General features: G+C 41.2%; 1 protein-coding gene across 1 annotated transcript in view; it reads right to left on the bottom strand.

Annotated features, from left to right (window-relative positions):
• The window catches only part of LOC138579237 (ninjurin-1-like), a 426,744-nt gene that overhangs the window by 174,022 nt on the left and 227,369 nt on the right, over positions 1–25,353 (bottom strand). The window contains exon 3 of the mRNA XM_069649765.1: positions 10,895–10,995. Coding sequence (XP_069505866.1) covers positions 10,895–10,995 — 101 coding nt within the window. The remainder of the gene's footprint in view (positions 1–10,894; positions 10,996–25,353) is intronic.

The raw sequence follows: 25,353 nt of genomic DNA, 5'->3' as shown, positions 1-25,353 counted from the left end.
TTTAAAGAACATGACGGTAGTACATTTAAACCATGGAACATACGTGGTTAAACAGGTGAAATATAATGTTTTTTATTTACAGGTTCCAAAGGATACAATTGTGTCAATTGGGGGGTTAACATTGTTTCATGTAACAAATGATGTTTGGGAAAGCCAAGTGGAAAATATCGATTTTTTTCAAAGGGATACTTTTCCAATAGATCCGGATGTGGAATATTTATTGAATCACAAAGAAAGACATGTTATAAAAATGAATTTGAGAAAAAAAGAACAAGTTGTTTTTAGGAATTGGCTTGGATTGTAACCAAGTTCTAAAAACAAAAGGAGGGTATGTAAGGATATTTGGCGTGTTACAGCACAGAGTACAGCACTACTGCACAGGTAGCAATTTTTTTTTTTAATGCAGCGCCACCACATGGGTGCAGTGCATTGCTATATGTGTTACCAGATTAACATGACATATAAGTAAAGCCAGGCTATTCAGTCAAAAACGATTTTAACATATAAGATGCAAATCTATTTTTACAGTTAAAAGCACACATGCACATTCAAAAATGCACACTATTTTTCACCTGAAATGCCTATGGTGCAAGAGACACATTTGAAAATTAATAACTAACATTATTAATAACTAACCTGACTAATAAAACTGCATTTAACAAAACCCACTAATAAAAATGTGTCTCCACTGCAGAAATAGGCCTACTCTGAAAGTGAACTTTTAAACGCACATTCATTTTTTTTCTTTTTCTCTGCTGCTCTGTCCACATAACTCAGGAAGCCAAGGGCTCGAAGATACAGGAAATCAGTTGGTTACAAATGGTTACTGTAAAAACGAGCCATTGTGTAGAGAGGGAGGAGATGGCATGATTAAATTCTGATTGGAGCAGCGTCATAGCAAGTATCATGCTAGAGGCAGTGATGAGAGTTTTTGCTGGGGGGAGTTTGAAGAGAGGGGGAGGACAGTCGGGATTTGGAGAGCTGGGAGAAGGACCTGTTTTCCTGGTTGGAGCATTTTCTGATGAAAAAGCTGAGAGTTCCAGGCAATAACCCCGGTTTGAGAACGAAAGACGCTTGTTTTCACCGGGGTTAATCTTCAAGGGAGCCACATTCAGAAAGAGAACAGCTGAAGAAAACTCAGGCTGAACAGATAAGGTAATTACAGAAGTGTGGGGGCTGAGTGTGTACGAGAATATTCAGTCAGTGTAGGAAAGGAGATTCCTGTGCTTTAATCACATGTTAATGTTGCAAATTGAGTTCTCGTCTCCGCCACTCTCTTTTCAGTGTATCACAGACAATGCTGTTACTGTGCTATTTTATTTATTTCTGTAAAGAGTGAGATCGTGTTTAAATGCAACTTTTATAATACACAAAAATATTTGAAAGCAGACGGGTGGTGTGTTTTATATTTACCAAAGCAGTGCTGATGATGTGGGGAGATGTTTAGACAGTGCAATTATCATTTTCAAGGTAGCTAAACATCAAATTTGGTTGCAGCCGTGTGCACAATGTAATTTAGTATGAGCAGTTATAACTAACTGTGTGTGTTGTAGTTTGTCGGAGGTCTATGAGTCGACAAAAAGGGAGGCCCGGGACATAGTTCACTACCGTATATAAGATAGTGAAAATACCACATGATAGCTCGCTGCCGTAGATAAGACAGAGAGAAATTGCCCATGGTGGCACACTAAAAATGAAAATGTGGTGTTCCAGAAATGCAAGCCTGAGGTCTCTCTAGTGATTACACGAAAAATCTAAGCAAAAATAAGGGATTCCGGATATTGGGGCCACAAATAAAACAAGGGAATTATGCTCACCAAAATACCACCAACCACGCATACCAACTACGCATACCAAATATGCATGTCTGGGTGCTGAAATAATGCATGTCCACTGTATTATTGTTGTACATGGCCCAATCTGAATACAAGGAGTGATTGTTGCTAAGTTATTTTTCGGCGGTAAGAAAATACCGTCAGGCCCCAAATCTCCACAAAATACCCTACATAACTATCTCATCCCTACTGACTGGCCCAGTGAGGAAAAGCAGTGGTATACATTAAAAGAGGCAGTTCCAAAAAATCAGGGAAAATGCCCTGAAAGCGGCAATTCATATAGTGGATCTGGCACATATGAGGGTGGTGTCACTGTCTGTGGCAACAAGAAATATGATTATAAAAACGACCCCACCCACATATACAAGTGTCATCATGACGTTGTTAGTCGGTATGACTGGGAAACTGACTGATGAGGTGGTTGATGCAATTCGGCAACTGGAAGAGCTGGATGAATGGAACAAAGGTGAGGATAAACCAAGATAGAGAGGGGCACAGTGAGAGAAGAACAGAGGGCAGGAGACAATATAGCAGAGACTCCCGGGTGCAAGAAAGGACATGTTTTTGGCATTGTTGAAAGATGGTGTATCGTGGGAGGAGATTGACGGTATTGAAACCAGGGACATGTATGAGTTATGAAAGAAGGGAGGACTTGCAGGGAAAGAGTGCTATAAACAAGTTGAGAGGCAGGTGGTGACCAAGCCGCAAAGGAACACTTCACCCTCAGCTCCTCCTGAAGAGGAGCCAGGAGAAGGGTGTATGGGAGTCCCTTACCAGCCAAGGTATGCAGATTTGAGAAAAGCAGTGAGTGCAATGTTAGAGTCTGAATCTGCATACACTCACTCTAAATTTGACTAGAATGATGCCAAAGCCCCTGCAGCTTCAGCTATATAAAAGTTGAGAGATGACCTCATATTAATGTTAAGATATTTTGGAAGCATGGAAACACACGAGAGGTCCGAGCTTTAGTAGATACCGGGTGAAGGACTCATTGATTCATGGAAATCCTTCTAGGTTCAAAGGTTGACACATTACCATTACGGGACTGGGGGAAAAGGAGACATCAGCAGTACAGACAGGAGTGGAAATGAAGATTGGTAACTTGTCAAAGCAGGAATATCAAGTGTTGATTGTCCTGATAACTGAGTATATCATTGGTTTTGACATTCTGGAGGGGTTGACCTTAGGACTGGGAGGTAAAACCTATTAGTCTGGAATGAACGCATGAATCTGTTTACCAGTTAATTTAGGCAAATTGAAAATGCCCTGGGTACACATGCCTTTGTCCACAATACGGCATTACTGGGTACCATAAGGACATTTCAGACACCATAAAGGAATATGTAGAAGCAGGCGTATTACATCCAGTTATTACTGCTTGGAATAACCTGGTTTGGCCTGTGAAAAAGGAAGCTGGAAGTTGGAAAATGGGTTTTTATAGAGAATTGAACAAATACACTCCCCCTTTAGTCCCCACAGTCCCAGATACCATCACCTTGATTGATAACATACAAACGTTTGAGGGAACCTGGTGTCCTGTGTTAGATTTAGGGAATTATTTTTTCTCTGTGCCAATTGCTGAGAAGTACCAGGAACACTTTTAATTGTCTTGGAATGGGCAGCAACATACCTTTCACGAGGTTGCCTGTGGGCTACTTGTATAGCCCAACAATTTGTCATCGGCTGGTGGCAGATCATTTGGAAGAAATACCATGTAAACCTGATATACAAATCTTGAATTACATTAATGACATTTTGATTCAGGGTAAAGATGAGCGAAGTGTGCAAAATCAGTTGGAAGCAATCATTGAGGGGCTGAAAAAGGAAGGGTGTGAGATTAACCCTCAAAATATTCAATGGCCAGCTGACACAGCAGTATTTCTGGGAATTCATTGGCATAAGAGGCATTGAGAGTTGGTGCCGAAAGCTCAGCAAAAGATACTTGAGTTTACTACTCCTGTGAACAAGAAACAAACTCAGCAGTTCATAGGGCTGTTTTTGTTTTGGAGACTGCATATACCACATTTAGGGCAAATATTGGCTCCACTCTACAAAGTGACGCGAAAGAAGTATGAGTTTGAGTGGGCAGAGGAACAACAGAGAGCGTTTGATTTGACAAAAGACACTGTGCAGCATGTGCTTGATTTGTGGCCTTTGAAGTTAGGGGAAGTGAAATTGAATGTGTCTGTACAAGAAATGTACGCTAACTGGAGCTTGTGACAAAAACAAGCCCCCTCTTTTTGTCCCCCCTCCTTAGCTTGGTCACAGTTGTACCACTTCATGTACTTGCACTAGGAGAAATGCCGTCAGGCCTAGTATGCTAGTTTTTTCTGTGAGATCATTCGGAAACGTCAAAGCCTAAGAATGATTACTGTACTCCCCTGTTCCCTTCCCGCCTTGAAGTGCTTTGAAGCACTCCATGTATGTAAAAGCGCTGTATAAATAAACAATTACAATTACAAAGCGGGTTTCCTTGGGATTTTGGAGTCGCAAATTACCCGATGCTAGCGACAGGTACATTCCGTTTGAGAAGCAATTGCTAGAATGTTATTGGGCTCTTATTGATACTGAACAAATGACAGTGGGTCATGATGTACTGATCAGGCCCAAAATCCCAACTATGCAATGTGTTTTAAGTTCTCCTAAAATACACAGTATAGGACCCACCTAAGAGGCCAGTATAACCAAGTAGAAATGGTATATCTAGGATAGAGCAAAATCAGGAAAGGGTGGGGTTGCAAAACTACATGAGCAAGTGGCTAGTGTACCATCTGTAGAGTATATAGCACAGGAAGTGACAGAAGTGCATGAGTCTCCAGTAAAATTGGGAGTACTGTATGTCGATATGGCTCTGCTCACCATATAGGAATTTAGTGCTACTGGAAAGCTGTGTCATATAATTACAAGACAAAAAAACATCCTAACAACATCAGGTAAAAGGAAAAGCAGCCAATTTGCTGAACGTTATGCAGTGTATCACACTTTAAAACAAGAAATACCTACTCAATGTCACCTATACACGGATTCATGGTCAGTGGCTAATGGGCTAGCTATGTGGCTGCTGACATGGCAAAAGAATGGGTGTAAAATTCATTCAAAAGAATTGTGGGGAAAGGAACTGTGACAAAATATCTAGGAAATGCTATTACAAAGTGTGGTAACAGTGTATCAAGTGGATGCGCATGGTACTACTGACTCATTGGAACGCTGGTTCAATTCTGTTCCACACAAACACATCAAGATTTCCTGTGTGGACAAAGAGGCTCAGGAGTGCGACTGTGAGCAAAGTGGGCACAGCAGAAAAGTGGACACCTGTGAGAGAAGGCTACCTGCTGGAGGGTTGGGGATGTTTTCTTATTTGTTAACAAAATTAGAAGTCAAATCCACCCGAGCCAAGAAAGTCCATAATAACATGGAATAGGCTCTTAGGTGTCATATTTATGGTTCGTACTAACAAGGGATTAGATGTGGTATAATGATGTTTTATATTTGAGGTTTTACTGAGGATACATTGTTTTATCATCGTATGGATTGTGATTGATTTTCTGAATGATTAGTGTATGTATGTGGTATGGTTGCAGTGTGGTTGGATGTGATTTATGGATGAGAATGGTGTATCAGATCAGTCCATTAATGAATTGTAGGGACTGTTCTACATGAAATATTGCTGATACTAATGTTGTTGTATGTTTTTTATTAAAATATGACTTTTTCTAGTGATTTATTTAATAAATGTTAATAAATAACAAACACTTAATTGATTGAGCGTCCATTGGGTTGAATTTAATTGTTTCACCTCATAGAATCGTTATATGATAGACGCATGTACTTTACGATTGTTGTATGTACTCAGAATTTAGTCTGAGTTTGTAGGTTTTGTGACTACACCAACAGTGGCCACCGGAACACTTTACTACTCTGACCTCTTATGTTAATTTTGTGCTTGTTCTTTCCAGGCCAGGTCACAGTAATTGGATATTCCTGGTATCCCCTGTTACTCTAGTTTTTGGTACCTGCTGGTGGAAACAAACTCGAGGAGTAGTATCCCTTTAGAAGTAGTGAAAATGGTAATTTTGCAGTGTCCGATGTGTCAGCATCAGCAGAAAAGACCCATCCCTCACATTGTTCAGAGCCCTTTACAAATAGGTAAGTTTCTGGGTCAAATCTGGCAGATCCATTATATTGGGCCTCTGCCAATCAGTAAAGGTTGTCAGTATGCATGTACGATTGTCGACATATATTCTGGATATTTGAAGGTACTGTCATGCAAGAGGGCCACACAAATGAACACTATTCAACGGTTGGATTAGCGTACATTGTAATACAGTGTACCCTTTCAAATTCAGAGTGATATAATGGCTGAAACTAGATAAGGTAAATTAATTCGGGAATATTGTCAAGAAATGTACACAGAGTGGCTTTATCATGCATCATGTCATCCCCAAACGACAGGTTTGATGGAACGCATGAATGGTTTGTTGAAAGAACAATAGTGCAAAACGGCCAATGGCAGTCTGGTTGGCTGGTGTGATCGTGTGTTTGACACTGGGCACATTTTGAATAATAGACCATTGGCTGACAGTAAAACACCATTGATGCGCATACTGACACCTGCATTGCAAATGCAACTCAATTCAGTTGCAGAGACTTTATTGTACTGGGAGATAACGCCAGGTGATTTAGCTCCATACAGCGCAAACCCCAGAATCTGCAGGGGTAGACCTGCATTCTCATAAAGAAATCAGGTTAGAACTCAGAGGTATGATAGTGATCGAAACTGGGAATGGAGTACAGATTCCACCGGAACACATGAGATTGATTGCCCGCAGATCTGGATTAGCATTAAAAGGCATCCAAGTACTGAGAGGAGTAATAGATGCTGATTACCAAGGAGAAAACAAGGTTATTTTGATGAACAGCAGATACCAAGCACTGCATATTCATGAGTGAGACAGGATAGCACAATTGATTGTTATACCTGTTAAATTGTTAGAAAGGGTGAGCCCCCTACGGTATTAACTACTTATGTGTACCGTGGTTTTGGCTCATCAGACAAAATAGTGCTGAGTATGAAGGTGTTCGTACCTGCAGATGTCATAGCATCCAACAAGGACAAAGTAGTTTTGGTAATAGAGCCTGGAAAAGAAAAATGGGACTATGTGCCCGCAGACAAATTCTACTTAAGAGAGTCATATCAACACTGATATGTTTTTTTCTGGGTTTGCCTTGTAGAACCTGTGCCTTTCTGGTGTAATTGTGATACTAAGTGGACCCCATTGGGGAGAGTCAAGCAGCGCGAGGTGTTGTATCTGTGCAGACGATCAATGTGAGTCTGACAATGCTGAGGAATGATGTCCAGAGGCCGCCCAATGCCGACACCGAAACACCAGCCACCACAGGCTCAGAGAATAGGATTTGCAAAGCATTGAGAATGTGCCAGGTGCAAGCTCAAGAAACAATGACTCCGGCTATAAGAGAGATGTCTTTAGCATGGCAGAAATATTTGGCGGTGATTGACTAAACAGAGAACATGTTTTGAACATTTCACATTTCTGTTTGACAGACATGCATAATGCAGTAGACTTGCTGACCACATGTCTGTTAGCAATGCCAACGCCTGCATCAATTTTGAGCCAGATTTTTGTAGTTATGCATAATGATTTTTTGGTGGTCGATTCCAATGTGCAGCAGTCATTTTCTGTCTGCAAGTATTGACAGTTTTGCTAGGAAAGGGACCAAAAATTGAGAAACCGTAATCAGATAGTGACTTACAATGTCACCCTAGGCAATGTTCGCTATTGTATGACCTGTGAACCAAAAGAGGTTGGGAAATGTCAACAGATGAACGCAACCAAGAGAAAAACCAAACTGTGATTGAGAAGCAGTTGTGTTCACGCGCTCCAAGCACATGAACCAATGTAAATAATACATTGGGCTTCATTACGAGGCTGGCGGCAGACGTGCCTGTGGTACAGGCATGGCTGCCACCAGTATTAATTTTTTTCTGGCACCCAGAAAAGGACAATTACCAGGTTATTACGACATTGCCGGACCCCGTAATTGCCCTTTTCTGGGCGCCAGAAAACATTATTCCCCTTTCCCATTTGAGCCCCATAGGGCTCAATGGGAATGGGGAGGGTGGTAGCAACGGTACTGTTAATAACGGTACCGGTGCTACCATCACCAGGTGCTCGCGGTTGCCGGTATGGCCACCAGGTCAAACCTGGTGGCTGCAAGGGCACTCGCGAGCAGAACTCATAGTATGGCAGTACGGTAGCCACGGTGACGGTAGCACTACCGGCACGATTGTTGCCTTACCACCATATTTATGATGAGGCCCATTGTAGTGTAATCACACAGTCGTGGCTGGTAGTCATTTAAACAATGTGAAATTTCCAACATGGTGTCTTTTTTGTGTGGCAATACTACATATTCTTATATTCTGGCTAATGTTTCCAGAGGACCAAGTGCTCTAGCCTGGCTTGAAATAATTATGTATTCTTTGTAACCAATATTACATTGAATGAGAAGAACAACTTTTGAATCTGAAGGGTTATCCCCAGACTGTGATTTGAATGCGCACTTGTTATCAGAATTAGAGGTTTTGGCTCTTGCATTTTCATTGGTGGGAATTTGGGGATTAGTTGCTGGGGGCTATACATCTTTAATTCAGTTAGCATGTTTGATAGTGAAAGGACTCAATTATACTTCCCAAGCTTTAGAGGAGCTGCTTCTAGATAGCCAAACAACAAAAAGCACAATTGAGCTGCCATTGATTACTTGCTGTTAAAACATAACCTGAGTTATAACGCAGTTGAAGGCATTCAGTATTTTAATTTGAATGACCATTCTCAGTCTAGTGAAAATCATATCCAAAATGTGGATAACTTAATGAAACAGTTAATGAAATACCACACCGGGAATTGGTCGGACTGGTTGTTTTCTTGGATTCCAGAAGTTGGAGGAACTCTGCATTACGCCTTTGCTTGTATATGTGTAATTGCTGTGATTATACCTTTTTACTGTTGTTGTATTCAGTCCACCCCTAATGTAGCTATGATATTTTGTCAGTTTCAAAACCTGACTTTGATGTCACTGAGTTATGGAAGTCAAATGTCTGAGGGTGGATTGGAATGCTTTGGACTAAAACATGGTGCTTTTGCGCAGTGCATTCTGGTGCACGCAAAACCATAGTGGAAATTTGCTCCAGACCTCAGTGGAATCTGAACTGGATGTGAACTATTCAGTGGGAAGAGTTCTACTCCTTAAATGTAACCATGGGTCACTACGGTCAGGGGCCCATAAGAGCTGTAAATGGGTAGAAACTTTGGGAAGAAGAAGGATCTAGAAGGTGCCAACCCGCGATTGTACAGGGCTTAAAATGAGGGGCGCCGGGGCAGTCAAGTAGAAACCTTCACTTGGAGGATGAACGCATCGCTCCAGGGCCGTTGATGCTGAGATCTCTCTCATTTACTGTTCAGGGCTTTTCAGTGACTCCTGGTGAGTAGAGGATGTTTTTAGCTGCTCTGTCAACGGTGATGTATTTTATTTATACTTATTTTATTCTTTGCGTGTATAGCATTAATTTACCAATTTTGTACGTTCTGCTGCATCTACCCATAAATGTATTGTTTTTGTTGATGCTATGAATAAAGAGACCATAAAGAGCTATTTAGCAGTGCAATTGGGTGTCTGTGTGAATAATTGCTCCCCAGCGTCCAAGGTTTTAATTCAGTGCACTGGGGGAGAAAACAGCTAAGAGTTCTGTATAATGTAATGAACCGAATTATAAAAACTGGTGTGATTCCATGTACATTTTTAAGAAGGGGGATTAGGTGCTTCACATATCATACTAGCCAAACTCCCTTTCCCAAGACTGCAATTTTGTTGCCCCAGTCAATGACTTTTTGATCACATTTTATGCTGCAAATAACCGATAAGGTGGCTCATTTTTGGCCCGTCTTAGCATAAGCTAAATGTGTGAAAGGCGTCGGTAAAGGTTTTTACTCATTTTGCTTATGCTACGATCGATTATGAAACGCAATTTGTGTTTCTGCTGTCTCCCTTTCTCTCTATCATACAAATGCCCAACGATTGTTGGGGATCTCTATAGATCAGTTGTAAATGCTGTCTACTAAGCCCGCAATGCAGGCAGCATATGCAATTGGAATTAAATGCTGCCTACCATGCACACATGGTATGTAGCATCTACAATTACAATTAAACGCGTAAGCGCTCACTACCATTCAGGCATGGTAGGCAGCATTTACTCATTTGCATGGCGGAGTGCAAATATGCAGGTCAGAAGTCGGCATAAACACTTTTACACTGCCTTTTGCCCTGCACCTTTGCACTCTGTTGTGCCAATGATGTAAATTCAGCAGTGGAGACATATGCATCCCGAAGTGCATACGTACAGCTCCCCACCACTGAATTACGTGGGGACTCTAAAATGAGCTCCAATGAGCTCCAATGTATTTAACATGAACCCATTAATACAAAGCAGTCATAAGTTAACTTTGTATTCATCTTAATGTTCCTCGATGTGGAAGCAGGAAGAAAAGGATATATGGCAGGAAGAAATCAATGAGGATATAGCCCAAGATATTTGGGATTTGGACATGGACTGAAACAGGAAGCGGTCAGTAGCAAAGGGACTGTAGTAGCATTAGTTCTCTTTTCTGCAAAAGAAAATGTTGTTTATTGCTGCTTAAAAAAAAAAAAAGTGTGTAACAGTCGCCAGCCTGCCATAAATAGAATCATGACTGTCCGTCATAATTGCCAGGGCCAATTGGTGTTTGTTTTCATTAACACATTTTAAAAAACTAAAAACTAAAAAAATTAAGTTGTGGCGGAAAGATTTATGGGGATGTGAAAGTGCACAGTGGGTTTGATGGGGTACTCCAGAATGCATGTGATAAAAAAACAATGCAGTATGAAGGAAAGAAGGTTCATACTGGAGGAGTAACAACTTTCTTAGAGAAGTGTTTTTTTTAGTTCAGATTGTGTCTGATTAAATATGAGAAATTGTAATCATTATTTCAATTGTGTACACTCACCGGTCGCTGAGTCTGCGCTCCGGATCATCATTCTCTATGTTCTTTGATCCTTTGTAGATCAGTAGGGCTGCCACGACGAGCTGGAGAGAGATGGAAATGCCCTGCAACGTGAAAACCATAGTATTTTAGACTGTGGAAGGAGCTGGAATTATACAATGCTTTGGCGAAAGTAGGTCTATGTTTGCTATGTCCTTTGCTGTCAATAATGAGGTAATTTCCAACCCTGTATATGTGTTGAAGAAAGTCAAACATCCTTGAAAAGAGATATTGTGGAAGACATTGTTTGAACTATTAAGAAGTTGTGGTAAAAAGGACATTTGTTATTTCTACTGCCTTAATGCCGGTAAGACAGATATCCTTCTCATTATGATGTCTGTTCCTTGTCCTCTCTGGCCAGACTCCTTGGGTCCTGTCCCCTCATCCACTTGTGAGGCAAAAAAAGACTTGGGATAATCTTTGACTCCTCTCTCTCTTGCTTTCCACACATCACACACCTTGCCAAGAAGTCCAACTATCAGCTCCACCATCTCAGGGGCATTCTACCTTTCCTCACCTTCCCCCAGAAGCTCAATGGCTCCAGAGCCCTGGTTCATTCTACACTGGACTACTGCAACAGTCTATTCCTCAATCTGCCTATTTCCTCCCTTCGCCCCTTCAACTAATCCAGAATAGTAGTGCAAGACTTATCCTTGGCCTCAAGCCGAGGGGCTGCATCTCTCCAGCCCTAAAATCTCTCCATTGACTCCCGATGAATGCAAGGATCAAATTCAAGACCCTTGGCATCATCGGCAAGGCTGTCTGGCACCTGGGACCCCTTTGCATCCAGCTTGGCCTCCCTAAATACCTCATGGCCAGAGTCCTTCGGTCCTCTGGCTCCAACTCTCTGCGGGTCAAACATTTCTCCAAGCATAGAATGGGAGGCAGATCCCTTTCCTCGTCTGGCTCCTCACTTTGCAACAGCCTCCCTCCCCTATCAGACTTGATCAGCTCTTCTTAAGTTCCGGAAACTACTCTAGACTTTCCTTTTCTCCTCTTCCTTCCCTCTTCCCCTCACGTGCTAACTCTCCCTCTGCCACTGCGACTAGGGCCTGCTCCCTTCAGAGTCTTAAAGGGGCCATACAACACCCTATCAGTCCCCCCGGCATCATTATCCTGCACTTGCCCTTGGGCTCCCTTTCCTGGACTAGCCCAACTTGGTCCTCACTGTCCACTACCCTCATCCTACCTTTCCCCTGGCACTTAGCACTTTGGCCCGCCCAGCACTTGCCCAACCCCCTTCCCTTGGGGCACCCCACTCCTGCACTTCTCCCTCTAACCTCTTCCCTTGCACTTCCACCTTTTCAAGCACTTGCTGGTAGGATTGTCACAAGGCCAATATAACCATTTTATGTTGCTCTACTTTGTCATTCCCATGTCCTCCTCCCCACCCCCATCTTGTCTTGTGGCACTTGCAAACACTTGTGTATAAGTGCCATACAAATGTCCAATACAAATAAAATAAAGTCTAGATGAGGCAGCAAAAAATATTTCCAATTTTTGCAAAATGGTATTGTCATTTCAGGTACGAACCATCTTTTTATTCATGCTGGAGCTAAGTATTTTGACGTGGAGATGCAAACTGCTTCCGCCTTTAATGAAATGTGTAAAAGAAGCGTAATAACAATGGCATATTTCTGTGTAGTGCTTCATGCCTGATTCATCCTGATTCTCAGCACTAAGCTAATAGAAATCAGTATGACTCAATGTAATGCTACTCAGCATATCAATATCAGACTGATGAAGTGAGGAGCCAACCCTGCTGGGATTCAGACCTGCAAGTGGTCAGGTGACTGTGCCAGCAAAACACTGCTAAACAAAAACAACATACATGGATACAACTGTGATGTTTAGATAGACTACTTCCGAATAACCACGTGAATTCTCCTAGTTATAGCTTCCCACATAGGCTCTTATGGTGCCATGGCAAAGAGTTCCGAGCTTTCACTGCACGCAGACAATGACACCAACATTCTACTCAGCTCAGATTGGAAAGGTTTTCTCATCATTTTATGTCCGAGGAGTGACTTCTCTGTAGCGTTTCCTCAAATGCTTCCTCCCTTCCACAGAGCCTGAATTAAGCTCCACCTGACAACCAATGGCTTAAGCAGCACAAAGTAGCCTTCCCTCGGACTTCCTTCTGCACTCTAACAGGGCGACAATATATAGAAATCTAAACTGCGGGTATGTTAAGAGATACATCAAGTGCAATTTCGCGAGATTGCTTTTCAGAAAAAAGGGAATAGAAGTACCGCTGCCTCTCAAACACTGCAATGGGGCTCATGTTCAATGGGGAGCGTGATATTAATGGAAGGCTTGTTGAGTTTCCATTAACGTTTACCCCATTTTCAATTATTTGTATGGTGGAGAGGAGGGCAGAACGCAACTTGTGCTTTTGACACCTCTTTCCTCTCCACCATACAAATACTCCAGCATTTACGCTGGCATGGATTTTCATGGCAGGAGACGCGTACAATTGCAAATGAATGCTGTCCGGGATTTTCATTGTGAACACTGCTTAGCATGCACACATGTTAAGCAGTGTTCACAAAAGAAAATGAAAAAATCAGTGTCTAATTGTAATTGTAAGTGCTGCTTGCTGTGCAAGCATGGCAAGAGGCGCTCACAAGCAAAAGTAAATGCTGCCTGGCATGCAAGCATGCCAGGCAGCGTTTACTCACTTTGCACTGCATAGTGCAAAGGTAAAGGGAAAAAGGCAGCATACATCTATGTATACGGCCTTTTGCCTTTTACATTTGCACCCTGCAGTGCAAAGGGCCAGAATTTGGCAGCAGGACCTGCTTACGTGAATGTGTAAATGTAACAGGTGCCCGCCGCCAAATTACAAATTTTTTTCAAAAGAGCTCCAATGTGTCTCATTCTTCTGTTTGCAGATTCACCCACAGTATAGTTCTCAATGCAAAGTGGAGACCTTTCACTGTTTTAGAGAGCAGTACCCTATTCGGTGGGAGACTGATCTGTGCCCATGTGCCTCAGAAGGCTGGAACCATGCCTTTTTTGTTTGTGGCTACTCTTACTACTGGATTAAATATTTCATAGTTTGCAGAAGTGTGAAAGTGTTAATGAGCCTACAGATAATGGTGTAAAAGAAAAAATGTGAATTTGAGAGGAATTTCGATTGTTGCCTTTAAAAAGTATTTTGAGACTTTTGCAGACTAGAGGAATTTGCATATTCTGAAATATCTGCTGCATATCTTGCTCTGCCATAAGACCTGCAAGTACATACCCTCAACATATGGTCAATGGGTTAACAGCCCAGCCTGTAAAACAAACATGCAATGCTCCCATTTAACTGTGAAATGTTAGTAGCCTATTTTATTAAATGGTCATTCCAGTTATTTTTACACAAAAAGCATAGGCCGAGATAATCACAGTGTTCTGGGTGTGATTTCGTCTCCATGCACCATTATGGAGCAATTGTTTGCAGTTTATTATCATTCCTGTAGTTTACATAAATGAGATAGAAGTATAAATAAGGTCTTGTAAAGGGCTTTTTGTTTTAGCTATCAATAGTATTTAATCAGCATACAACAAAATGGGGATCCACCTACCTCCCATGAGGGGTATGTCTTGGGCCACGCCCTACTGGTGCTTTGCACATACATTCCTATATGCATTAAAGTGCAGAAAAGACAAGATGCACTCCTGTCTGATATCTCTCCTAACCATGATCACCTCCATCATATCTCCGTGAGTAGTGTACAGTCCCTTGGCTTGTGTGTCCAGATAGAGTTTTATTAAGATGAGTTTGGTAACCCCATACCAGCCATGATATTCCAGAGGGAGGATGAATTCACTGAATCCAATGCTGTTGTCAGGAGCTTTAAAGCTAGAAGGACCCAACCCTAGGCACCCATCACACAATTAGCAAATTAAGGTTTAGTCACTGTAAATTGGTTCCGAGGCTCTCTTGAAACCATACTGTTCATTAGTCAAGACTGCCAAATCAGTTCACCACTCAACCAAAATCGAATGGATGACCTTCCCAAACATTTTAGATGAGGCACCCAAAAGTGAAGTTGGTACACATAAGTGGACATCTATCTATCCCCTTTTTTAACATATATAAACACTTGAACTATTATGCCAACTGAGTGGAATTCCACCCAAGTTCAGAATAATATTAAATAATTGAGCCAAAATAGGGTTCCAAAGGTCCAGACATATCTTGAACAAATCATTTAAGTGACTGTTTAGACCCAGAGATGTATAAGAGGATTACACCTATTTAACAATAATTGGTGGCAACATCCAAATAACTATATATCCTTTGATACCTTCAATGAAACTGTGCTATCTACCCTAGCTGTTAACCATGTGAGTGGTTTAAAGTGGGAGACTAAATCTGCTGGCAAAACGTGTGCAGATGGTGGGTCTTAGTCTGATCTCTCTGATGTACATGATGCAATGATCCTGCAACATGTTTTTGAATCATTAATAATGCTAGCAGAAGGGTCTCCCATATTCCTTCCAAATGCGCTTTTATGTTTTAGTACTGTTGTTTTCTTATACATAGCTCTCATCTCCTGTAGTCGCTCACGGTCAGTTGGACATACCATTATTGCCTTGGATAGTTCATCCTTGATAAACCAGGCTTCTTTTTCCTTATATTGCTCCTGGTGAATGAATCGTCTTAGTTAGCATCATCATTGTACCCACGAATAAATGTATCATAGGCTAAACATCTATCTTCATCACTCGCCCTGCACGCTAGGGAAATGAAAACACCCCAATACATTTTTGGAACTAATATTGTTGTGTAAAGACTGGTTTATTCCTACCCGTCAAGCTGATCTTCCTGTTATCGTTCCTGTTGGTACTCTCTGCAATATAGAGAATATCACTTCTAATTTCCATCTCAACATGCAGCTAGTCATTGTCAATCTCATTATTCTGTATCATCAAACAGTTACCAATGAAGCATGCGGACTCCAGAGTCAATGGTACTTCTCGATCTCCGATTACTTAATATTAAACTGCCTTATTTGTCAGCAGCAAGTCTGCTTTTAACCTGGTGCGGACCTATTTCCCGACTATACCCCCACTAAAGAGTTTACAATGTTTAAATACTGTGAAGATAGAATATAGAAGACTAATATCTTGTCATCCGCAAATGATTCCATAACATCAATCACATTATCCAGTCTTAAGAAACAAACACCAGCTACCAAATACTAGTTATTGTAGTTGTAGATAAAAAGTCTTATAATTGTTGGTAGGCAAGGGGAGATTACATAAACTGTTCAAAACTGAGCCTGTTGTTTTTAATGGACATCAAAATACTTGTAGCAAACACAAATTCACATTAGGCAGGAGGGTTATGTAGTGTCTCTAATAGATTGCATCATATTTTCATCACCATTTTATACAAGAGATGTGTGAAAAGGTAATGCATGTCTTGGTAGAAGATCATATTGAGTGGCTGAAACTGATAGTGCTGTTGTTTATTGGCTATATCAAATACTTGTTGTAGAGAAAAAGTCTTATCATTCAGTCAGGAGAAGATTGTATTCAGTGTCTGTAACCGTGTCTTCTTTTACTGACGATACCAAATACTAGTTGCAGAAAAAAGAAATCTTATATTTCTTGTTAGGCAAAAAGAGGTTATAGTCCATGGCTCTTAATGACTGTGTTGTTTTTATAGTGCCCTTCTCAAATGCAAGTTAGCACTTGCAGATAAAATGTTCTGCACATTTCGATGAGCTGTATGAGGTTATGCTCAGTGGTCACAAGTGACAGCCTTCCTCTGGTGTCCAGGCCAGTACTAGGTATTAGTTGCAAACAAAACCTCTTAAAGTTGGTGGGCAGGAGGTGATTTGTAGCAAGGCTGGTCAAAGAGCATTGAGAAGCCTCTGCTCCTCATTGTAGTTCTCCAGGCAAGGATAAGTAGACACCAATATGCACTGGTGCAAATAAACTCTCTGTATGGCCCATGGGCCACTTAAGACCCTTAAGGCCACTTGATGAGGCCCTTCTTGTCCTCACTTTTGCTCTCATTCTGCTACAAGGCCAGGCACAGCAGTGATGATTCTAAGGGGCCTGCTCAATCGTGTTAGCGCATATCTGCTAAACCTTCAAATTTGTATGTATTTACCTTCAACTTTGACTTCAGGATTAAGGCAGAACGTCGGTCTGCCGCAGTAACAGGTGTTAAGTGTGAGAATTTAACATGAATTAAAAATATAAATATCACATGAAAGAAGAATATACATAATGCAAAATTATCGACCAGGTAATTTAATTTGGCTTATGAATTTAATGTATTTGGTATTGGAACCTATGAAGCACGTTTAATTTTAAAGGTGCAGCATTATATGTGTCAGTAGTACCATCATATAACAGCACAGCCTCAAATGCATTCCATGCAATGCTACGTAAATATCTCCCTGATATTTTTTAGTCACCAAATGTAATGCACAGCCTCGCATGTATAGTTGTTATCATCATATGACATGCCCACCTTCGGATGCCACAGGATTACTAGTTAATGGGGTTCACTCTCTGAGTTTAGCAGTATTTCTGCCATTCTTTGGCAATAATACAGCCAGGTGCTGTTACCAACCCTCAATCTGGAATCTAATGGGAATTTATGATGGGGTAATTCACCAGGGTGTAAACCCACCACTTTGTGGCATTGAAGAGTTGTGTATGCCACAAGCACCTTGCTAGAGATAAATCATTCACTTCAACGTCAAACTGTGATTTTGAGGGTGTAGTAAATCTCGTGGTAGGTCTATTACTTGAAAAACATTATTTTTTTACATTTTTTGGTTTGTTACAAACCTTTAAAATACACATTTCACATATTACAGTGTAGGAAATATAAAGCAGAAGAGAGACATCAAAAATAAAACAGTATTTTTCTATCTACGCAAATCAGCCAATCCAAAATCCTCAATTTTATGCTTTGAGTTCTGCTTCTGCAAAAAACCTTGGGGTCATCTTCGACTCCACACTCACTTTCTCTCCTCACATATCTGACGTCTCTAAGAAGTCATACTACCAGCTACACCTCCTCAGAGGTATCCTTCCTTTCCTCTCCTTTCCCCAGAAGCTCACTGTCTCTAGAGCCCTGGTTCTCTCGAAGCTGGACTACTGTAACAGCCTCTATCTAAATCTGCCTGCCTATACTCTCCGCCCTCTGCAACTCATCCAGAACAGGACTGCGAGACTTGTCCTTGGCCTCAAGCCCAGGGACCGTATCTCTCCAGGACTGAAATCGCTACACTGGCTCCCAGTGGCTGCGAGGATTAAGTTCAAAACCCTCTGCATTGTCCACAAGGCCTTCTGGGGCCTTGGGCCAAAATACCTTCAGCTCTCTCTTCCTAAATATCTTCCTTCTCGAGCTCTTCGCTCATCCGCCTCCAACTCCCTCAGGGTCAGCCGCTTCTCCAAGCAACGAGTTGGGGGTAGTCTCCGCAGCAGGGGCCTCCCTCTGGAACAGCCTTCCTGCCTCCCTGAAACTTGAGGAGAACCATCTACGGCTCCGGAAGCACCTCAAAACCTTCCTCTTTGCTTCCGCTTTCTCTCCCCCTCTCTCCTGCTAAAATAACTGAAACTTCACTGAATCTGCAACTGGGCCACTCACCAATCTCAGTCCTTGGCCCAGCCACTCTCCCCTGCACTGCCTCCCTGGCAACCCCTGCACTGCGGGACTGTCTCTGTATCCCTACAGCCCCCCTTCCCAGCACTTGTCTGCACCTACCTTGCACTTGCCACCAGCTGGCCCTATTATTTATCTTGTATTCTACTAATCCTGTACTGCACTTTCCCCTCTCCCTTTCCACCTTGCACTTTTCCCTTCCCCTCTCTGATCTGAATGACACCTGGACTATTAGGATCGTTATCTGTCTCCCCTTTGTCCCCACCCTGCCTCGTCGCGCCTTGAAACACTTGTGTATAGGCACGTTACAAATGCCATATCATATCATATCATATCATATCAGATCAGTTTTTTCACCACTTTCTCTAAAAAGAATGTGAATTTGATTGTTATCTTTCGATCAGAGCCATTGAAAAGTTCTCTCCACCAGTCATCAGCATCTAGCGAGGGTCTTGCGACCAAGAAGCTACCCAAGTGACTTGTTCCTTCCTGTCTCAAGTTTGGACATAACAAAGTTAAGTGCTTCAATGTCTCAGGATGTTTTCCACACAGGAACACGTCAATAATGCGGTTCCATCCTTTATCCAGAAACTTTGAGTTTCTCTTGTTTGAATCTGGTTCAGCCGGAACTTCATGAAAATCGATCTTCAAGCTCTTCCCGGAAAGTTTTCCAAGTATGTCTGAATCGTGTTGTACTTTCTTACTTGATTTGGGACCAGGCTCATGGCTCTATGTTCAAAGTGTGCATTCCCAGTGTCTATCCAATCTTGTACCCACAGCATGGATTTGACTTTATCATGGTTGGTTTGCAGGATGCAACTATTGGTGCCTATATCAGCCAGTACATTTTCACAGTGTTTAGCCCACAAAGTAAGTATGCTCTCACTGTTTCCACTTGCTGGGTCTTTAAGAATCATTAATTCGAGATCCACCTGCTCTGTGATCATTTGGCGATACATGTTGAGGGTGTTCCGTGTTATCGTTGCATTAATAGACACCAGACTGAGCTCATACCTTATGCATTGTAAGAATAATTGGGCATTATGAAATATCTAAATGCAGCCATTTCAAAATAGGTGCACAATAGGTGCAAAGCAGTTTTCAGTAACAGCAAGCAGGCAATTTTTCAGAGCATTTAGTAAAACGTTTTAGCAAAGTGTGCTGTCATTTTAAAATGCAGAGGTGCACATTTTTTTTTACAAAGTGGATGTTTTCATGTGTGCGAACTGCATTAGAAATACATAATTAATTAACATTATACTAATTGTCATACTTATATATTAACTGCCTCTCTAACATGTTAATGCAATTTGACATACTCAGTTTAAAAGCCACTTTATTTTTTCCATGAAGAAATGCACACTCTGAAATTCATACCATGTTAGTGTTTTCTGTGAAAGCAGAAATATGCCACTGGCAGGAAGGCAAACGGAAACAGTTGCTTTGTAGGGCTGTAATGTTCATTGTCTTGAAAAACAAGGGCTGGTACAGGGCACATTCTTTTATTCTGATTGGTAGGATTGGAGGTGGATGGGCCACGTCAATAGACCTAAGGGTGATAGACAGGAGGAGTTTTCCTGATGAATAAGGCAGTGGGAAGAGTTCAGTTCGAGCTGAGATGGAGGTACAGACGGTGCTTCCAAGGAAATTCTGCCGGACTCCATGTGGGTGTGAGCGCTGGCTACAAACTTAAACAGCTGGCAGCTCTCCACACCAGGAGGTCGAGTTGCTGGCTTTGATGCGAAGGAGTCCTTAGTACTGGGTCTGCGAAGCGACTAGGTTGTGCAGATAAGGTCCTGACAACAAGAGTTTCAAACTTTGCTTGTCTGGGGTGAGTTAGGTGCCAAGTGAGGAATGAGAATGAATGGGAGATGATGTAATTTGTTGACAGTGCAGGGAGTTAGAAAAAATAATACTGCATGTTCATGTTGCTCTCTCCATGTTTAAAAGTGCTGAACACCAAATTCGTTTTTTTTGCAATGTGCCTGTTGTTTTCTGTTCTCTTTTATATTTGGTAGGCCTGATGCTGTGATATCATGTGGTAAGATGTAACTATTTTTATAATGGTTGTGTAATACATACTCTACAAAAAACAAAGGCTGAGATTTTGGTGTCATTTTGTGCGTCTGTAAATCACAAGGGTTTGATGTTTATACCAGAACGGTAGAGCATTTTCTATTTTACCACTGTAGCTAAAGTAGCAAGCAAGGAAGAGTGAATAAATACCTGAAAGTTAGGAAGGTGTGTGTATGTGTTTTGAATGGGCTTTTCTCTGCATGCATTAGAGAGAGTGTGGTGTCATCAGGACACATAGATTACTGGATGTAAATAAGCGAGTAATACAAGGCACATACAATAGATGACATTTTGAATAAACTCACTGGGTTCTCTAAAAGTGTGATAGGTCTGGGGGGTTCTCTACAGGCGACCAAGAGACATTCTTATAGAGAGGAAAGGTTTGTTTTATGATGGGGCTGTAGTATGAAAAGATATGCTCACCACTATACCACAAAAATAAGGTAATTCTGAAAATACCACAAGGTAAGATACCACTAAAATTACCACCAACACAAGCTAACACTATATTATCACCAAAATAGGGTAATACTGAACTATCTCTAATGGTAAGGCCAGTTTACCGCCAGTTTACCACCAAAATATCACAGTAAGAAAATACTGCCAAATCCTGAATTTGCTCCAATAATACAAAACCTCCTACAAAATGGTGCATTGGGCATGTGGGAACAGACTGTAGAGCAACTACAGGGCATGGCAAGTTTGTTCCACACCGCCATAGGTGCATTAAAGAGAACTCATTTTTTGAAAGCAGTGTGACACTGAAAGTGAATTTTAGAATGTCTCAAATTGATGCCACATTCCCAGAATTATATGCACATGGAACATGGTCATCAAATAATGCCACAGAATGGCATGACGTATCTATGGAAAGTTCAGAAAGAACCACTGGGCAGCATTTTTCAAGAAGGTAGCATAATTCAGGTGGGTCTTCTGAGATTATTTAATGCTGCTGACAAACATTCAGAGAAAGACAGTTTGATACGGCCAAAACATGGTTGATTTTAAATAGGTCTCTGTGAATGCAAGAACATGATGCCAAGCTAAAAAGCAGACTAAAAGTCGAATTAGATGTAACTAGTGAACAGGAGAAAAAGTTAAGATCGGAACTGGAGGTATATCAAAAAGACATGCAATCAAAGTGCAAAGAATTCGACACTCAATTGTCTCAAAGGAGAAAACAGTTTGAGGACAGTGAACAAGAATTAAAACATCTGTAAGGGTTGGTAGTTCACATTAGACAAGATAAAGAGGAGGCTATTTTAGAAATACAAGTTTTACAAAGTTTGAATCTAGAGAAAGAAGGTGAACTCCAGACTGTTGAACAAGAGATAGCTAAAATGTTTCAAGAAAGGGACAAGCGGGAATGTCAAATGCAGATGAGCGATATGCAAGATGTGATTAATAAAATGGGTGATGAAAACACTTACCTGCGTAGACCGACTCCTTAAAAAGTGTAAAGATTTGGAACAGCAGATATGCGATTTCAGGTCTCAGGACAAGTGACAGGGCACCACATTCAATGGGATTGAGGTGAATTCTATTTCTACACAGAAAAATAGCATCCTGGTGGCTGTGCCGGTGTCTGGACTTGGTTGCAGCGCTTTTGGGGGGTTTTACTCACCCATTGGTGGTTACCACCAATTCCATACACCTGAGACAAGGGTTGAACCACAAAGTAATGCAATTCCAAATATAGCGCCAAGTAGCCCCATCAAGATAATGAAGTCAATCAAGGCCCTGATCAAACTGTTCAAAAAAGGATGGGAGCGCTGTGTAGAGGACCACTTAGAACCGGTGCACCATATATTTAAAGCCCTAAACATCCCAACGAACAATAAAGACAATACTTTCACTTAACTCTGGATGCTCGCACAGCAAGTATCATCAGAGGATTGAATGAACAGGAGAACATGTCATGGGCAGAATTTGGAACAGAGGTTAGGCGTAATTTTTCTCCATTTCAATCATTACAAGAGGCGAAGAAAGTTGCATATACAATCATAGCTGGGCCAAATACATCACCTCGCCAATTTCTTAAAGACTTAAAAGACTTAAAAAGAGCCTTTTCTCGTTTTGATGTATCTTTTAATCCCAATTTTAATGAGTTTAAAACTGCATATTTTTATGGTTTGCAGAAAGACATTATATCACAGTTAGTCCGCGGGTTTGATCGTGAGAAGTCCCTTGAATGGATTGTGCACCAAAGTACCAAACTGTATGAAGTGCTCTACTGTCCGGGTAGAGAGGGTGATAAAATGAAAGAAACAAGATAAAAAACTAAAGAATCCTCGGCAACAGTAATGGAGATCAGGTCAGCTAAAATGTCATTTGAGTCCGCTTAAAGGTGAGGCAAAAATAATATGACACCCGAACAGAGGGGTACTCGACAGAGGTTGCTGACCTAGGCACCGATGTTTCAGTCACATGATCCTAGTAATAGAGAGAGTTACATTAGCCCTAGGTACCTAGGAGACAGACCCCGGTAGGATACAGACCCGATATGTCAGGCATGAATAACAATCAGAGACAAAATCAAGATCAAAGAGGTAACAGTCCCTATCAGACATTGGGAACACAGAGCAGATCTGACCCCAACACCATGATATATGGTAACCAGGACAGACCACGGTATGTGTATCGATTTATTGAAAATGGGAATCAGCATAGGGGACAGTACCCACAAAATGAGAGACAGAACACGAGGCAGAATGTGAACAATGCTCCACGTCAATACAATCAATCACCGCCACCAGGGGATTACAACCAAAGTATAGGTATACAACGCTCCCTGCCTCACATGAATCAAGAGTTTAGAAACAATTTGAATAGGAATCATTCTCCTGAGAGATATCAGACTAGATTTAACCAGGGGGAGAACAACCAATACCGGCCTAGGCCGCAAAGAGAAGGTTCCAAAGAAATGGAAAGGTTCCAGTGTCTTGAGGCCCAAGTAAAAATGTTGGCTGAACAAACAGGAAAACTCTGTACAGTTCAAAAACAGTCATCAAATGAAGGGGTAGAAGGTCATAGAAGTGACCAGGTGGCTTCTGATAATAAGTGACTAAGTATTGATGACACCTGCTATGATAAAAAGACAGATTCCCATGAGCCGGTTTTGCATAATGGTCCTGAGCTGCTTGATTATTTAAACATGAAAATACCTGCAAATGAACATGAGACAAAAGTTGCGAACACATCTAAAAAAAGAGGTTTGGTTTAACCTAGCGTTGAATCAAACGTTGGAAGTCTGTACAAATGAAAAAGGAAAAGGGGAAAAACATAAAGTTCCAAAGGAACAAAGAGACAGATTTAAGAAAGACAACTTATGCACTGATAAAATCATTTGTGAGGGAATAGATGTGAATGTTAGAACACCCCTTCTAGACAATCAAGATGCTAATAAAATGCGGGCGGTAAAAGTAAGTACCAAAAATGAGGGTACAGATCAGTCACCTGGAGAGTTATTTAAGCCACATATTTTTGGAGAAATTAAAAAGACTGATATCATGCCAAATACCAACAAATGTCCAGAATTTGAAAATGACAACCTATCAGGTGAAGTTTATATGCATATTCAGTTGGAGAATTGCAGTGTGAACTCTGTTGATCCCCAGATGGAAGGGCAAACAGTGGTCAAACTCCAAATAACCTATGAACATGGGCAAGGTTTCTCAAATGGAAATGGACAGAAAGGAGGGAAAAATGTCCTTTTATTTACCGATGTGCTTAGCCAAGAGTGAGAAGGGTCTGAGAAAAGTGAATCCTGAAATCAGTAAAAATTTGCAATTTTTGTGTGTATTAGCGGAAGTTGAGGACAGATATTATGCTCCTTTTACTATGGAAGAGAAGTGCAATACATTTGCAATGATTGACACAGGTGCACAGGCCACAATTATGTCCAAAGAATTGGTAAAAAGTATCAATGAAGGGAGATCTCCACAGAATCAGATCAAAGTGAGACAAAGTGAAGGTCCAGTACATAACTTTAGTGGTGAGGAGGTGCCTATTGAAGGTGTCACGGAAGTTGTCATAAAGATAGGAAAATACAGAATGAAACAGAAAGTATTGATAACATCTATTTGTGAAATTCCATTCTTGATGGGAACAGATTGCCTGAAAAGATTGCCTCCTCTCATTGATGGGGTAAATGGGGTTCTCTGGTCTTTAACCAAAAAAACATTTAGGCCTACGAAAATTAAGTCACAAAACAGCAGTGTAAATGAATGCCATATTGTTGCCAAATCAAATGATGCAGTGGAAGTGTATCTCCTGAATAGCTGTGTGCCTAGTGTCACTGTTATTTTAATGTGTCCGGACAAAATGCCAAGTGAAAAAGAAAAACAATCTTTGCAGATTTATTTGGATCCTAGGAAGAAATGGCAAATTGAAATAGATGAACACACGTTGCGCTTCTATTTAAAATAAAAGAAGTGCAAACAGAACACCCTCCCTAAAGCCAACACAGAAAAACACATCACCAATCTTGCTGAAATACATATGGAAGATGAGCAGCCATGGATTCATATTGGTATAAATGGCCATTCTGAAGTGGTAAAAGCCACTTTGGCACTTGAACAGGAAAGGAGTTTTGTTAATGAGAAATTACTTCAAAGGATAATGGAAAGGGAGGAGATCCCAAAGTTTAGAATTAAAAACCAATACATTTCTGGATTGGACAATCCAGATTTTGAAAATCGAATTGCAGGAAGGTGCATGCTAA

This window comes from Ambystoma mexicanum, chromosome 1p (assembly GCF_040938575.1).
Source record: "Ambystoma mexicanum isolate Mex_15411 chromosome 1p, UKY_AmexF1_1, whole genome shotgun sequence".
Lineage (NCBI taxonomy): Eukaryota > Metazoa > Chordata > Amphibia > Caudata > Ambystomatidae > Ambystoma > Ambystoma mexicanum.
The sequence above is the reverse complement of the archived record's forward strand: the minus strand, read 5'-3'. Positions and strand labels throughout refer to the sequence as shown.